This window comes from Mirounga angustirostris, unplaced genomic scaffold, assembly GCF_029215605.1.
Source record: "Mirounga angustirostris isolate CCGP_5_RB_7025 unplaced genomic scaffold, mMirAng1.0.hap1 SCAF_15, whole genome shotgun sequence".
NCBI lineage: Eukaryota > Metazoa > Chordata > Mammalia > Carnivora > Phocidae > Mirounga > Mirounga angustirostris.
The window spans coordinates 10,630,680-10,646,441 of NW_026991723.1; the positions used below are offsets into that span (position 1 = coordinate 10,630,680).

A 15,762-nucleotide genomic window follows, 5' to 3' on the forward strand; every position below is an offset into this window, starting at 1 on the left:
GGGGCGCCTGGGTGGCTCAGTCGATAAAGAGTCTGCCTTCGGCTCAAGTCCCGCATCGGGCTCCCTGCTCTGCGAGGAACCTGCTTCTCCCTCTCCCTCTGCCTGCCGCTCCCCCTGCTTGTGCTCTCTCTTTCTCTCTGACAAATAAATAAAATCTTTAAAATTTTCAAGCTTAGGATAGGCTCTCTGGTCCCAAGGGGCTCTACGTTGTTTTTCATTCTGCAAGCGATAGTATTTGTGTAAGGAAAGTGAAATATAAAAGCTATTTTAAAAAAATATATTGGTAGATTTTGATTTGGAGCAATGCTATGCAACAGACACATAATGATGAACACAAATATCTTCTCCATTTTGTAGTAGCCACACTAAAGAAAGCAAAAAGAAACAGGTGAAAGTAACCGAAAATATTTTTTTTTGACCCATTATAGAAAAAAAATTGTCAATGTGTAATCACTATAAAAATTACTTATGAGACCTTTTCCATTCCTTCATTGGTGCTAAATCGTCAAAATCTGGCCTATGTTTCACTTGTATAACTAATGTGGCTACCCTATGGGACAATGCAGACCTAGATCTGGTTTTCATTTTTGTTGTCAAAGTTTTTCAATTGTGGTAAAATACACATAACATAAAGTTTTCCATCTTAACCATTGTTAAGTGCACAGTTCAGCGGTATTAAGTATACTTGTATTTTCATTCAACTATCACTGCCTCTAATCCAGTTTTTAGAAAGCTTACCAGCCTGTCCTTTAAAACGTTGGTTCTAAAATTGGACTGGACAACAGCATTGCCTTGAGTTTTACCAAATCCTGATTTCTGGGTCCTACTGCGGGAGGTTCTGAATTCATTGTTCTGGGGTACATCTGGGCACTGGGAGCTTTAAAAGCTTTCCTGGTGATTCTAGCGTATAGCCCAGTTGAAAATTACTGCTCTAAAAGAAACAGATCCAAAATAATTAAAAAATGATCTGAAAGAAAAAGGTGAAAGACACCGCTATTATAATGACAAAAAGTTTTCCAAATAGCTAAATCTCACTATGGTTTCTCTTGAAAAACAAAACAAAACAAAACAAAATAACCCACGCTGCCCCTGACCAGGGAGTACTGTGAGGCCCTGCATGGAAAGGCTCAGCGTGGTGTTATTTCTGCAAGCAAAAGGGGCAGGTTTCCCAAAACCTCAATTTATGCAGCCCGGGCCAAACATATCTTGTTAGGCTCTTCTCCTAATCTCAGAGAGGAAATGGCCCAACCCCCTAAGCGGTTCTGTAGCACATAACTCCACGTGCCTTTCTTTCTTTTTGCTTTTTGGGGAAGACAGGGTGAGCATGGCCTGAGCTAGAATTTATGGGTTCTCAAAACCAAACATCTCAAAAATTAGTTCAGGGAATTTAAAGCAAGAATAAAATACCCACAGCAAATGGATATTACTAATAAGAGCAACAACTGGGCTTTCTCAGTAACATCTGTAATAAAAATGTGTTTATCTCCTTCATGTTTTAAAATAAATTTGACTCTCAAAAGTCCCAAAAGTGGAAGAATGATTCATTCTTGTGATGATAACAAAGACAGTAAACGTATTTACTGACGAAACAACAATGTTATTCAAGCCTGCCCTACCCCCACACCTCCGTGATGGGGGCTTCATACCCCGAGGAGATGGACGACCTATACCTTGTCAAGTGTGTGGGGCAGGGTCCTTAACCATGTAATGTTTTGCTCAGTGGACCCTGATATTCATTAGGCTATCTGCTGCAAAGAGGAATGGCAGACATGAGCTCTCTGTTCAACATATCTAGTTGTATGTCCTTACGTATTCAAATTCTTACACATATATATCTCATACGTTGCAATCCAAGCAGCAGGATTTTTCTTCTTTCATTTTTTATATTTTTTGCTAATAATAGCATGTATTATCTTATGTATATGTGTATATATGTGCATATGTGTGTGTATATATAGAGAATAATACACATACTCATTGTAGGAGATACAGCAAAGTATAAAGAAAAGAACATTGATTACCTCAACACCCAAAGAGAACCACCCAAGGAAAATCGCTGTTAATATTTTGGTAAATTTCCTGCCAGTCTTAAAATGTATCTACCCTATGTAGTTAGAGATTTAAGATTCTACTCTAAAATCAAGTGTCTGTCCTGCTTTGGTTTACTTAACATTATATCATAAGCATGTCCCATGTCATGAAATTTTAATAGCAACCTAACATTTCCTTACACCTATTCTTGAGCATTTACAATGTTTCCATTTTAAAAATATTGAGTGATACTGACATAAATATCTCTGACTACACCTTTTGTACATGCTTCCGGAATGGAAATATGAATTTGAACTATGTGGTCTTGGGTGCCCTGTCCTGTCCCCTCCAGCAGCTTTTGTCAAGCTATCTGAGATTGCTAAATATCAGTTTTCTTTAAATGCTTATCAGTGTGGTCAAGTTTTCAGAGCTGAAAATCATAACTTCTTATACCTTTGGTTATCCTGGGTCCCTGGACGAAGTGAATTTACCCAGATAATGATGTTTCACTTTCTTATCCTTGGAAGGATGTAGTTGTTTCGGTAATACAAGTAGCCTGGGAAAAAGGGTTTTAGACTTTAGGTAAAAGTAGCACAAAGTTGCTGAGTGACTCACTTATCTTGCTTTTCATTAGCCTGCCGCCAATGTGTCTGCTCCTTCCTCCATCTCAAATTTTCACTGAGGCCTGGAAATCGGTCATTCCCTAGGAGTTAAGAAATGCACGAGAGGAATGTGATTAGCGCGAAACCCTCTAAGATAACCACAAGTTCCGTAACAAGCTCGGGGGAGAGGACTCAGCACCGCGCCTCCGGCTAATTAGAGCCCATGCGGGACGCCAGGAGGAGACATGGCTTTGCCCAGGACCTGGCCACCTGCGCTTTGATTGACAGCCTACAGCTTTAGAACCCTTGCCTTTCTGGAGTGTGGGTGAGCACGTGTGTCCTGAACAGAGGGTTCCAGTGAAACTCAGTGAATTACTGAAGAGGAGCATGTGGGTGTTAAATGGGGGTGCCCTCCCGCCACCGCTGCAAGAGCTGAGCTCCCCCCAAGCTTCCAGCCACTGTGTCCCACTGCATAGAACGAGCTGTCACTCTGTAACTTTGAGCATGGTGACTAAGACGGAGCATGCCTGAGAACCTCACTCTACTCTACAGCAGTGAGGTCAGCCTTTTTGAGATCATTCCTGGCAGGCCTGGAACACTCGGACACACCTGGTTGGGGTGGGGAATCGTTTGTTTTAGTAATGTCTTGAATGATCTGGGGAGATGATTTTGGAATCAGAATTATCCAGCGTCTTGACCATGCTCCACAAAGACGAGTAGTCAAATGCCCCGGGGAGAGGCTTTGACCTTGAGGGTGACCACATCCCACCTATCCTGTGACTCATGTCCTTGGATGTGACCTGTACCGCTGACAAGTCTTAAACAGAAGACACATTTGGGGACATTTCCAGGGTTCCTGTGACCTCAGGACAGCAGCCTTCCTTCGCAAGTACACAGCTAACATTCCATACATCATGCACAGAATCCGGGAACCTGCTTGTCTTTATTATCCTAACATCTTAAGAAAGCAGTGGTAGGTCTACTCGCGTTGTAAGGACGCTTCTCCTCACCGAGGGTGTAAAACTCACTGACGGGAAGCAGAGAAGGGCAAGGCCAACACACCTGGAGCCCGACAGCGCCGCATCATCTCCCCCCGGGCCCCTTCCCCGCGGAGCAAAGCCTCTTCCAGCCTGGCCTTGACATCCCTTGACTTCTGCAGGACTTGGGTACTGACTTTGTCAGAACTCTGTTTTCCCTGGACAGGAAAGAGGCAGAAGGCTGTTCAGTGTGGTGAGATGTCTGTGCATGGGGAGAACCCCCAAAACACAACACTCTGCAGTGAAGAACAGCCAGTTGGGACATGTGTCCCCATGGAGATACTGTTTGGGGGTGTCCTATCCTGCAAATGACAATGGGATGAGGTTCTCTCTGCAGAAGGCAGAGATCCTTCCCCTGAGAAACGGCCGTATCTAGAATGTAAAGAGGTTATGGGTTTTAATACAGAAGTGAGACCAACAGATGGTGCCTCCCCCCCACCCCCAAGCCAAGGGGAACCGTAGTAACAACATCGACCTGAACTTGGGAGCTAAGAGCTGGTGCAAGGCTGAGCCACCTCACACTCACCTTGTACTCGAAACACGAGACACAGATAAAAAGGAGATCTAAGATCCTGTTTAGCTGCATGGATGGCAGGTCGGCGATCCACTTCCTGATGAGGCTCTGGTCGGCATTTTTCATGATCCAGAGGAAGCAGATCATGAGGTTGCGGGTTGTGTCGGCATTCAGCATGTTGTATTGCTTGTAGGGCTGCAGGGAGGCAGAGGGCGAGATGGATGCAGGGGAAGAAGTAGAGCCATGGGCACCCCAAAACTTAGGGGATGCTAAACTCTTAGAACACAGGCACTGTACTTCGTCCCTGGCTGGGGAACTGTTTCCAGGAGCCCAACCTTTCCAGGGCTACAAAACTGCGTTCCCTGAGCTGAGGTGCTCAGCAAAGGGGCTCACGTGGGGCAGTGTCTGAGCCAGGCTTTCAGCCACATCCTGTGGCACCCTCCAGCTCCGGAGCAGTGTGGTCTGATGGTCTGTCCTGCCTTGACCAGGCCCCTCCCCCCCAGTCTCAATGATACAAAGGGAGCTTCCAAGCTGCTAAGATTCCAAGTATTTCTCCTTCCAGCGGGACACCAGAGGGTTGAAATTAGAGCAGAGAACAAGACTAGCCAGGCTCCAGAAACATCCTAACTGTTCAAGAATTAACTTCTGGTGTCAGAGTCCAAAGTATAATATAAGGGTCATTCGTGAATCAAATGAATCAAATCCCTAATTTAGTGGAGTCCTCTGTGCTGGGACTTCAATTACAATTTATGTTTTCCTGAGGGGTGGGGGGTGGGGGCTCAGGCTCTTTGCTTTAAGGCCTGGGTCCCAAGTGTTCGATTTTGAGTGCTGAGCACACTTTCTTTTACTCATCCAATCAAGACAAAGAACACTATGTGGCTGCACCCTTGGTTCACACTGTGTAGCTAATACCCAATGGAATGTGAAACCGCCTATTTGTGAGTATGTGCAGGAAATGTTGGTTTGGGAATGACAAGGCTTATGAAATTAGTTTAGTCTTCCTGAGTATGGTGACAAGAAGATATGAAAACCTTAGTGATAACTTCCTAGGGAAGATCCTCTAATGGTGAACTCTGGGCATCTGAGCATATGCCCTTTGAGCCAATTAACAATGTAAAAGGCATCTACACTGCCTTAGGCAGCTAACTTTGGTAAGATGCACATTATTAAGGTGAAGGAGGTCATAAAACACAGTATGTCTCCAACTGCAGGATGATGAGTGATGTCAACTCTCAAGGGTCTTTTTTCTTTCTTACATCCCTGCCCTCCAGCCCTCCCGGGGCTGTCCTGGGGGTGGGGGCTTGCTAAGTGCTAGAGGGAAGAGAGGAAAGCCATCCAGCAGAGAAGCTACTTAGGTCTAGATGCTGCCTTTCCCAGGAGAGAACCAAGTGGAGTGCTCTGCAGATGTATACGTTACATGAAACGCAAAGTTAAATGAAGCTGGACAATGCGGTGCTGTCACTGTCTGCCAAAGGAAGAATCGAGCTCCTCAAAGAATGGAGTTCCCACCTCAAGGAAATCAGACACTGTGTTCCTGGAGGTGCTGCTCTTTAAGCCCAGAGTCTGTGCAAAAGGACAGAGCTATCCTACTCTGTTTGGGCTCCCTGGGGACCCAGAAAAGCTGAAGTCTTTTGCCTAAGAAGTACTCACCCCAAGCAACTGGCCCCTTCAACCATTTCAGCCATTTTTTTGGAGGCAAACATAGTGTGAATGATAAACATAGAATAAACACCACTCAAGCCTCCCATCCGAGGGAGCCTTGGTTTGATCTTCTTTGCGCCGATCTCAGATATCCCAAGTTCACCTCTTTCTGGTGCTCTGAACCTTGAACTCAGGCACCGTTGAGACTGCCTGCATTTGGCCTGTGGACCTACCACTGCAGCCAGGACCACCTGCGACTCTGTGGCCTCATGTGTGCCATTCCCCTTCTCAGCTGCTAGCTCCATGCAGATGCCTTTCAGAACTGAGCAAAGAGGCGGGAATCTCACAGCCCGCTCTGCTCTGGGTTCCGGTAGGTAAATACAAGAACAAGCCCATGAGAAGATGGGACAAGACACAGAACAAAAAATAAGCCAGAGGAAGGTGCACCAACATACCAAGGAAGAAAGCATTGTTCCACTTGTCTTCAAATTAAAATTGTTTCCGGCTATGGCCAGTGCCACGTTCTGGTTAATTGTACTGGTCCCTTCTTGGTCTTCATCCGAGCCATTGGCACGATTTTTTCCACTACGGGCATCTGCGGCTGTAATGAAAACATCATTGGCCTTACCATATGATCCAACAACGGTGCTTCTTGGTATTTAGGCAAGGAGTTGAAAATTTATGCCCACACAAAAATCTGCACATTTCTAATGACCAAAACGTGGAAGCAAGCACAATGTCCTTCAGCAGATGAATGGATAAGACAATGGAATATTATTCAGCAGTAAAAAGAAATGCGCTATCAAGCCATGAAAAGGCACAGAGGAATCTTCAACGCATGCTACGTGAAAGAAGTCAATCTGAAAGGCTACATATTATATGATTCCAACTCTATGACATCTGGGAAAGGCAAAACTACAGAGATGATAAAAAGTTCAGTGGCTGCCAGGGGTTGGGGAGAGAGGGATGACCAGGCAGAGCACAGAGGAATTTTAGGGTAGAGAAACAACTCTGGTTGATACCATAATCATGGATACACAGCATTATATATTTGTCCAAACCCACAGAATTTACAACCCCACGAGTGAACCCTAATGTAAACCATGGACCTTGGTAATTATGATGTATTGCTGTAGGTTTATCAGTGGTAACCAATGTACCCCTCCAGTGGGGGATGCTGACAACAGGAGAAGCTGTATATACATGGGGGCAGGGGGTATATGGGAAGTCTCTATACTTTCTGTTCAATTTTTGCTCTCTAAAAGTTAAAAAAAAAAATCTTTGCTGATGTGAAGCCCAAAACAGTATTTCCCTATGTCTCCTACCCACGGAGGAACTGATACTTACTAGTCACTAAAGTCAGCACAGTAATTTAAAACCTGATGTCTACTGGGGTGTCTGGGTGGTTCAGTTGGTTAAGCATCTGACTCTTGATTTCAGCTCAGATCATGATCTCAGGGTTGTGAGACTGAGCCCCATATCAGGCTCCTTGCTCAGTGGGGAGTGTGCTTGAGATTCTCTCTCTCTCCCTCTCCCTCTGCCCCTACCCCCGACACACACACTCTCTCTCTCAAATAAGTAAATAAATCTTAAAAAAAAACCAAACAAACAACCCTGATGTTTAGCATTACTGCTAAACTGCTACCATCTCTAGGAAAAAGCAGGCAGGCTAATAAAAGAGACAAAATGTTCAGCAAAAGATTCAGCTAGAAATTAATTTTTCAAATTGTAAAAATAAAAATTTTCAAAGCATTCATAACACTTCCCTGTAATATAATATTTTTAAATTTTTTTCTAAGTTTTTATTTAAATTCCAGTTAGTTAGTATAATATTAGTTTCAGGTGTATAATATATTTTTTACTCTATTCATATATTTTAAATAATGACCAAATAGAAAGGAACCCGTAATTACAGAACTATTCAGTTCTTTATAAATTAACAAGCTAACAAGTCACAAATTCGGCAATAATGTATTAAATTTCAAATATCTGAATGTTAATTTATTATCTCTACATAATATAGACAAACCTATGTTTATATGTAGATCTAGATGTGTGGGGACAAAAAAAGGACCCACCACTTAAAAGGTTGGTTTTTCACTACCAATCACACACAAGGTTTTTGCTTAAGCAGTTCTTAGAAAAGTGTTATTAAATCACTTGCAACTCATTGATTCATTAAAAACTCATATTTTGTTATGCTTGTCAACATTGTAAGTATTTGTATCTTCAATTTTTTAGGAAAATTAGATTGCAAACAGTATTTCCTTCTGCTAAAATTCTGAAAACAGAACTCAAATATTTTTAGAACACAGTTTTTTAAAATAAGAGTTCACTATTTGTGTTTAAAGGCAGCCGAGTTTTTAAACAAATGGTAAAATGAGTAGCATGTGGCAATTATGTAAGATCTGGTAACATTATCAGATTTGAGGATGCATTCTTACTTCCCCTAAATATGCACAGGGTCATGGTTATAAAAGACAGAGAGAAGGATATAAACATTTGCCACATAAAATGCTTTTATAGAGGGTCTCTCAGTTCATCCTTATCACAATGCTAAGATGTAGACATTGTTACCACATTTTTACAGTTGAGGAAAGGGGAAGGAAGGCATTGAAAGGTTGAGGAATTTTTCAAAGGTCACATGTAGCAATAAAGGGGCTGGAATTTGAATTCAGCTGTATCTGTTTAAAAAACTATATTCTTCTTAGTATTAAGGATTCCATATGTAATAGATGCGCTATATTACCTCTAATAATAGAATACCTTCACTGTTTTCCCTTTTGTCAGCTACATCATGACTATAAAGGTCAATGCCATACATCAAGAAACCATTGAGTTTTTTTTTTTTTTTTAAAGATTTTATTTATTTCACAGAGAGAGAGAGAGAGAGAACACAAGCAGGGGGGAGTGGCAGGCAGAGGGAGAAGGCAGGCTCCCCGCTGAGCAAGGAGCCTGATGCGGGACTTGATCCCAGGACCCTGGGATCATGACCTGAGCTGAAGGCAGATGTTTAACTGACTGAGCCATGCAGATGCCCCTCATTATGAAGTTCTTTTTTTGTACCTATTTTTATTGTTATGTTAATCACCATACATTACATCATTAGTTTTTGATGTAGTGTTCCATGATTCATTGTTTGTGCATAACACCCAGTGCTCCATGCAGAACATGCCCTCTTTTTTTTTTTTTTTAAAGATTTTATTTATTTATTTGACAGAGACAGAGACAGCGAGAGCAGGAACACAAGCAGGGGGAGTGGGAGAGGGAGAAGCAGGCCTCCCGCCGAGCAGGGAGCCCGATGTGGGACTCGATCCCAGGACCCTGGGATCATGACCTGAGCTGAAGGCAGTCGCTTAACCAACTGAGCCACCCAGGCGCCCAGAACATGCCCTCTTTAATACCCATCACCAGGCTAACCCATCTTCCCACCCCCCGCCCCTCTAGAACCCTCAGTTTGTTTTTCAGAGTCCATCACCTCTCATGGTTCGTATCCCCCTCCGATTTCCGCCCCCCTTCATTCTTCCCCTCCTGCTATCTTCTTTTTTTTTTTCTTAACATATATTGCATTATTTGTTTCAGAGGTACAGATCTGTGATTCAACAGTCTTGCACAATTCACAGCAGTGGGTGATGGATACTGGGGAGGGTATGTGCTACGGTGACCGTGACCGTTGTGAATTGAGAAACCATTGAGATTTAAAAGCCCTGGAGGCCAAGCGCTGAAAAGCTCTGATCCAAAGTGACTGATTGGGAAAATTCTCATCAACAAGGAAGCTTAGGAGAATGTGTGCTAAAGCAGTTCCCTGCTTTGGGAACAAATGAGTCATAGGTCTTTAAATGGAACTTTCTAGAAACTTCCGGCAAAATTCTGGCAATGGTCTACAGGTCATCTGCTGTGCTCTGGATTATATCGTTAAATCTTGAAGACAGCTGTATTCTCAATCTGGACTCCAGTAAGGCACCAACAGAGGATGCTCACCCCCTGGGCCAAGCTTGCTTCTATACATCCCTTGCCCATTTTCTGTTCATCTACATTCCCTAATCCACATTGTAATATGTAAATAAACTCAGGAGGTCCACAAACTCCTATAAGACAATTGTCCTCTTGCTGAAAAATGAGAGATACGGACTTCCAACCCCAGAATCAGCCTCTTAGGGCCAAAGGCAAAATTCCGTTGCCATGGCAGAATTTCCTAATATTGAAGACACCATGACTACCATGATTTTTTTGAGACAGATAGAGACAGAGGGAGAGAGTTAGAGTTGGGAGGGGCAGAAGGAGGAGAGAGAGAATCCCAAGCAGGCTCCACACTCAGCGCAGAGCCTGATGTAGGGCTCACTCTCATGATGCTGAGATCATGACCTGAGCCAAAATCAAGAGTTGGATGCTTAACCAATTGAGCCACCCAGGCACCCCGACACCATGATACGGAACAATTGTTTAGGGTCATCTGAGTCTGCTTCTTTCCTAAGCCATTCATACGAGAAAAGAGAAGAAACACCTTTATTTCAATGCCTTAGAGTGGTGATCTCCTACGGGAGTAATTCTGTTAGTATTTAATCCTTTGTGATGTATGGTCTATAAAGTTCATCATACACCAGCAGATGAGTGAATGACTGAACAAGTATTTTCTAAATGAAAAACCATAAGAGACTCTTAGGAAACAAACTGAGGGTTGCTGGAGGGGAAGTGGGCGGGAGGGATGGATCAACTGGGTGAGGGACATTAAGGATGGCACGTGATGGAAGGAGCACTGGGTGTTATAAAAGATTGATGAATCACAGACCTGTAGCTCTGAAACCAATAATATATTATACGTTAAATAATTGAATTAAAATAAAAAATATTTTAAAACACACACACATGACTGTGGTCCTTTACAAAACAAACAAACGAAAAACTTATAGGGACCAAAAAAGAAGAAAAAAACCAAACCCCCAAAACCCCAAAACTTATTGGGACTTATATGAAAAACATCTGGAGAGCACCAGTGTGGAAAACTGCTCACATAAACATATCAGCACTAGAGCTAAGAGCAGAAACTTCATTCCAGTGGGGCACTTGGCAGGGGCCCCCATCAATCCAAGGAAGGACACGAAGGCATCATTACCTGTAAAGTCATAGAGTTGCGGCAAAGCATCCAAAATAATGCCAACCAAAGGCAGGTAGAGGGCAGCGATTTTGACCTTCACTTCTGGTTTGACACAGCGCGGGTCCAGGTCGTGAGAGCTCAGAAGGCTGTGGATGGCACTGACTGCTTTCCTTTGCACTTTGCTGATCCTATTGGCACAACACAGAAAGCTAGAGGTTATGGTGAAGGGAGATCAGCCAAAATGCTCTTAAACAATAAGGAGGAGTCAGAATGCTCCTGATCATTGGGGTGACATGTGAAAACCAAATAAAAGAGGATAGAAGCGTCTAGAATCCAGAAACAGACTGCCTGTGTTCTGGTCCTGGGTTTGATGTTTCAAAGTCCAACATATTGTAGCATTTGGTACTTCATTCCTTTTTATTGTTGAGTAATATTCCATTGTGCAGATAGATCACATTTTATTTTGAGGTGGGGGGTTTGAGGTAGGGGAGAGGGGCAAAGGGAGAGGAAGGAGGAGAGAATCTTAAGTAGACTCCACGCTCAGTGTGGAGCCTGACATAGGGCTTGATCTCACGACCCTGAGATCATGACCTGAGCCAAAATCAAGAGTCAGATGCCTAACCGACTGAACCACCCAGGAGCCCCAGATCACATTTTAATAACCCATTCATCAATTGATGGATATTTGGATTATTTCCACTTTTTGGCTATTATGAATTATTAATGTTGCTTTGAATATTTGTGTATAAGCTTTTGTATGGATATAAGTTTACTTCTCTTGGATATGAAGTCTACTCCATACCTCAGAGTAGAATTATGGGATTTTGTGGTAATTCTATATTTAACCTTTAGAGGAACCACCAGACTGTTTTCTTTTTAAGATTTTATTTACTTGCAAGAGAGAGAGAGAAAGCGTGAGCAGGGGGAAGGGCAGAGAGAGAGGGATAAGGACAAGCAGATTCCTCACTGAGTGTGGAGCCTGACCAGAGGCTCAATCCCAGGACCCTGAGATCATGACCTGAGCTGAAGTCCAATGCTTAACCAACTGAGCCACCCAGGCGCCCCACCACCAAACTCTTTTCAACAATGGATACACCATTTTACATCCCCCCCACCCCAGGAAAAGTTTCCATTTTCTCTCTGCCAACACTAGTTAATATTTATCTTTTTATTATGGCCATCCTAGTGGGTATGAAGGTGCTATGGACTGAATGTTTGTGTCCTCCCAAAATTTGTATGTTTAAACCTAATTCCCAGTGTGATGGTATTAGGAGGAGAGGCCTTTGGGAGGGAATCAGGTCATGCGGGTGGAGCCCTCATGCATGGGACTAGTGCCCTTATGAGAGACCCCAGAGAGCTCTCTTGCCTTCAGCCATGAGAGAATACAGCAAGAAGATGACCATCTATGAACTAGGAAGTGGGTCCTCATCAGACACTGAATCTGCCAGCACCTTGATCCTGGACTTCCTAGTGTCCAGAACTATGAGAAATAAATTTCTGTTGTTTATAAGCCACCTACGCTATAGTGTTTTTGTTACAGTTGCCTGAAGGAACTAAGAGAGAAGGGGTATTTATCTGGTTTTGATACACATTTCCCTGATGGTTAATGTGGTTGAGTACTTTTTTCATGTGCTTATTGGTCATCTCTTCTTTGGAGAAATGTCTATTCTGACCCTTGTCTATTAAAAAATTGAGTTACTTGTCTTTTTGTTATTGTTGTGAGATTTAAAAATTATATATAGAGGGGGTAGCCTGGGAGGCTCAGTCAGTTAAGCCTCTGACTCATAATTTCAGCTCAGGTCATGATCTCATAGGTCATGAGATCAAGCCCCGTGTCAGGCTCCCGCACTCAGTGGGGAGTCTGCTTGGGATTCTCTCTCTCTCCCTCTCCCTCTGCCCCTTCCCCACGTGTGCACGCGCACTCTCTCTCTCCAAAATAAAAAAAATAAATCTTTAAAAAATTATATAATGGGCACAAATCCCTTATTAGATCTGTGATTTGCAGAGATTTTCTCCCATTCTGTGCATTGTCTTTTCATTTTCTTGATGATATCCTATATATCACAGAAGTTCTCACTTTCAAGAAGTCTAACTTAGCTACTTTTTTCTTTCTTTCATTGTCCCTATTTCTGGCATCAGATCTAAGAAGCCATTGCCTGATCCTATTTCATGAAGATTATCTCTATGATTTCATCTAAGAGTTTCATAGTTTCAGCACTTACATTGAGGTCTTTGATCATTTTGAGTTCACTTCTGCACATGGTATGAGATAGGGACCCAACTTCATTCTTTTCCATGTGGATAGTCAGCTGTTGCACCACGTGTTGAACACACTACTCTTTCCCCCTTGGGTTGTGTTGGCACCCTTGTCAAAAGTCAATTGACTATAAATGTGAAGATTTATTTCTGGACTCGATTCAACTGCATTGATCGATATGTCTATCTTTATGGCAGAACTACTACTATTGTTTTGTAGTAGATTTTGAAATCAGGAAATGTGAGCCCTCCAATTGTGTTCTTTTTTAAGACTGTTTTGGCTATTGGGTCCCTTGAATTTTCATATGAATCTTAGGGTCAGCATGTCAATATCTGCAAAGAATCCAGCTGGAATTTTGAGAGGAGTTGCACTGACCTTGTAGATCAACTTGGGGAGTATTGCCATCTTAGTAGTATTAAGTCTTCTGATCCATGAATATGTCATGAATCTCCACTTGTTTAGATCTTTTTATTTCTAAAGTATTTTATAGTTTTTGGTATGCAAGTCTTACACTTCTTTTGCTAAAAAATTTAGTCCTATGATTTTTATTATTTTTTGATGCTATTTTAAATGGAGTTGTTTTCTTAATTTCATTCCACATTGTTTGTGTGTATATGGAAATATAATTGATTTTTGCATATTGATCTTGTACCTTGCAACCTTGCTGAACACATTTATTATCTTTAAAAGGCTTTTAGTGGGTTCCATAGGACTTTCTAAAAACAAATCATGTCATCTGTGAACAGAGATAGTTTTACTTCTTCCTTCCCAATATGGGTGCCTTTATTTCATTTTCTTGCCTACCTGCTCTGAGTAGGGCTTCCAGTACAATGACGGATAAAATAGCAGTAGCACGAGTGGATAATCTTGTTTCTGGTCTTGGAAGGAAAGCAATCAGTCTTCGACTGATAAGTATGATGTTAGCTGTGGGTTTTCATAGATGCCCTTTCTCAGGTTGAGGAACTGCTCTTCTATTTCTATAGGATTTATTGAGTGTTTTTTCAAGAAAGGGTATTAGATTTTGGCAAAAGCTTTTTCTTCATCTATTGAGATGATTAAATGGGTTTCATCCTTTATTCTATGCATAGAGTGTATCATATCAATTGATTTTCAGATGTTAAACCAATCTTGCGTTTCTAGGATAAATCCTATGTAGCTACAGCGAATAATCCCTTTTATACGTTGTTGAATTCAGTTTTCCAGTATTTTGTTGAGGATATTTATATCTGCAGTCATATCAGTGTGCAGTTTCCTTGTGATGTCTTTTATCTGCTTTTGGTATCTGGGTAATGCCGGTCTCATGGAATGAGTTGGAAAGGGTCCTCTCCCTTCTATTTTCTGGAAGAGCATGTGAAGGATTGGAATTAAGTCTTTAACCATTTGGTAGCATAACAAAGAGATGCTAGATAATTTCCACAAGCTTGAAAAACACTAGGGATTTAATGACGTGTGGACATTTGCGGGCATCTCCAGGTAAGGGGGTTCTAGAGAGACCCTTAGAAACTGGAGCTGTGGCTCCTTTCAGAAGTCCAGCTACTGAGACATGCCCACTGGCCCTTGACCTTCAGGTGGGCAGGTGTTGGTGAGTCTATTAATTGTATTGGCAGCAAAAGGAAGTACTGATGATGAGGAAGTATTGTTAAAGGAGATTTTTCTGAGGTTTTAGCCCTCATGGTAAAGTTACTAATAAGTACGTGACAATATTTCTAATGACTTTCCAGGGGAGTAACTGACAACCCAGAAATCAGGGATTATTGTGTTGCCAAAGGAGAGACACTCTTAATTACTTACCCTCTGGGGGGTAGAAAAGGTACCATGTGTGTATGTGCGTGCACGTGTGTGCGTGCGTGTGTTTGAAGAACATACCCACCTGACTGAAAATTACATGATGACCTCTGAACATACTCCACTCTGTTGCTAGTAAAATAACAGCAACAATTTTATGAGGAATCAAAATAGATGTCAGAGCTGTTGCCCTTGACGTCTCAGTAGAAGGGAAATGGAAATTAGAAACTTCTGCTAATGTAAATACTAAAGAGTACTTTCAGATGTCACGTGGATCAGTGCTAGCAAAGGAAAATTAAGGAAAAACGTGTGTGTGTGTGTGTGTGTACATGAAGGCGATTTTCTTTGTGCTCAAACCTCATTCTCAGTACCTTATAGATCACGGCACTTTGTGTTGCTGTTGAAATTTACGTTAGTTATAGGGTAGAAAGTTCTACTGAGAAACTTGAGAGCAGTGTAGTTAGGATTGAGAGAAGAGGAGATTGAAGCTCTCTAAGGATGCACTCAGGACCTGAAATTCTGGAAGAACATTCCGTCTCCCACACTGACCTCCTGGGAGGCAGAGACAGACATTCACTTGGCCAACATCAATATGGTCAAAGCGCTTAGGATACTTTTGTGATTGCAGCAGTTAACATAAGCTGAAGGTGCTTCTATCACTGTTTCCTTCACGAAATTATAAGCACTTAGAGAAAATTTGAAAACTTCCAATTAGACAAAAATCTGTAAACATACAGCGATGCTGCCACTAATCAGCATACTTTAGTCCAGAAACTTCGTCAGCAGAGGAAGGAAAAACA

General features: G+C 42.2%; 1 protein-coding gene across 1 annotated transcript in view; it reads right to left on the reverse strand.

Annotated features, from left to right (window-relative positions):
* DOCK8 (dedicator of cytokinesis 8) overlaps positions 1-15,762 on the reverse strand; it is a 226,633-nt gene that overhangs the window by 39,200 nt on the left and 171,671 nt on the right. Inside the window, exons 29-33 of the mRNA XM_064580028.1 lie at positions 10,939-11,108; positions 6,281-6,426; positions 4,197-4,379; positions 3,696-3,828; positions 2,647-2,734 (exon numbers count right to left, since the gene is read on the reverse strand). Coding sequence (XP_064436098.1) covers positions 2,647-2,734; positions 3,696-3,828; positions 4,197-4,379; positions 6,281-6,426; positions 10,939-11,108 — 720 coding nt within the window. The remainder of the gene's footprint in view (positions 1-2,646; positions 2,735-3,695; positions 3,829-4,196; positions 4,380-6,280; positions 6,427-10,938; positions 11,109-15,762) is intronic.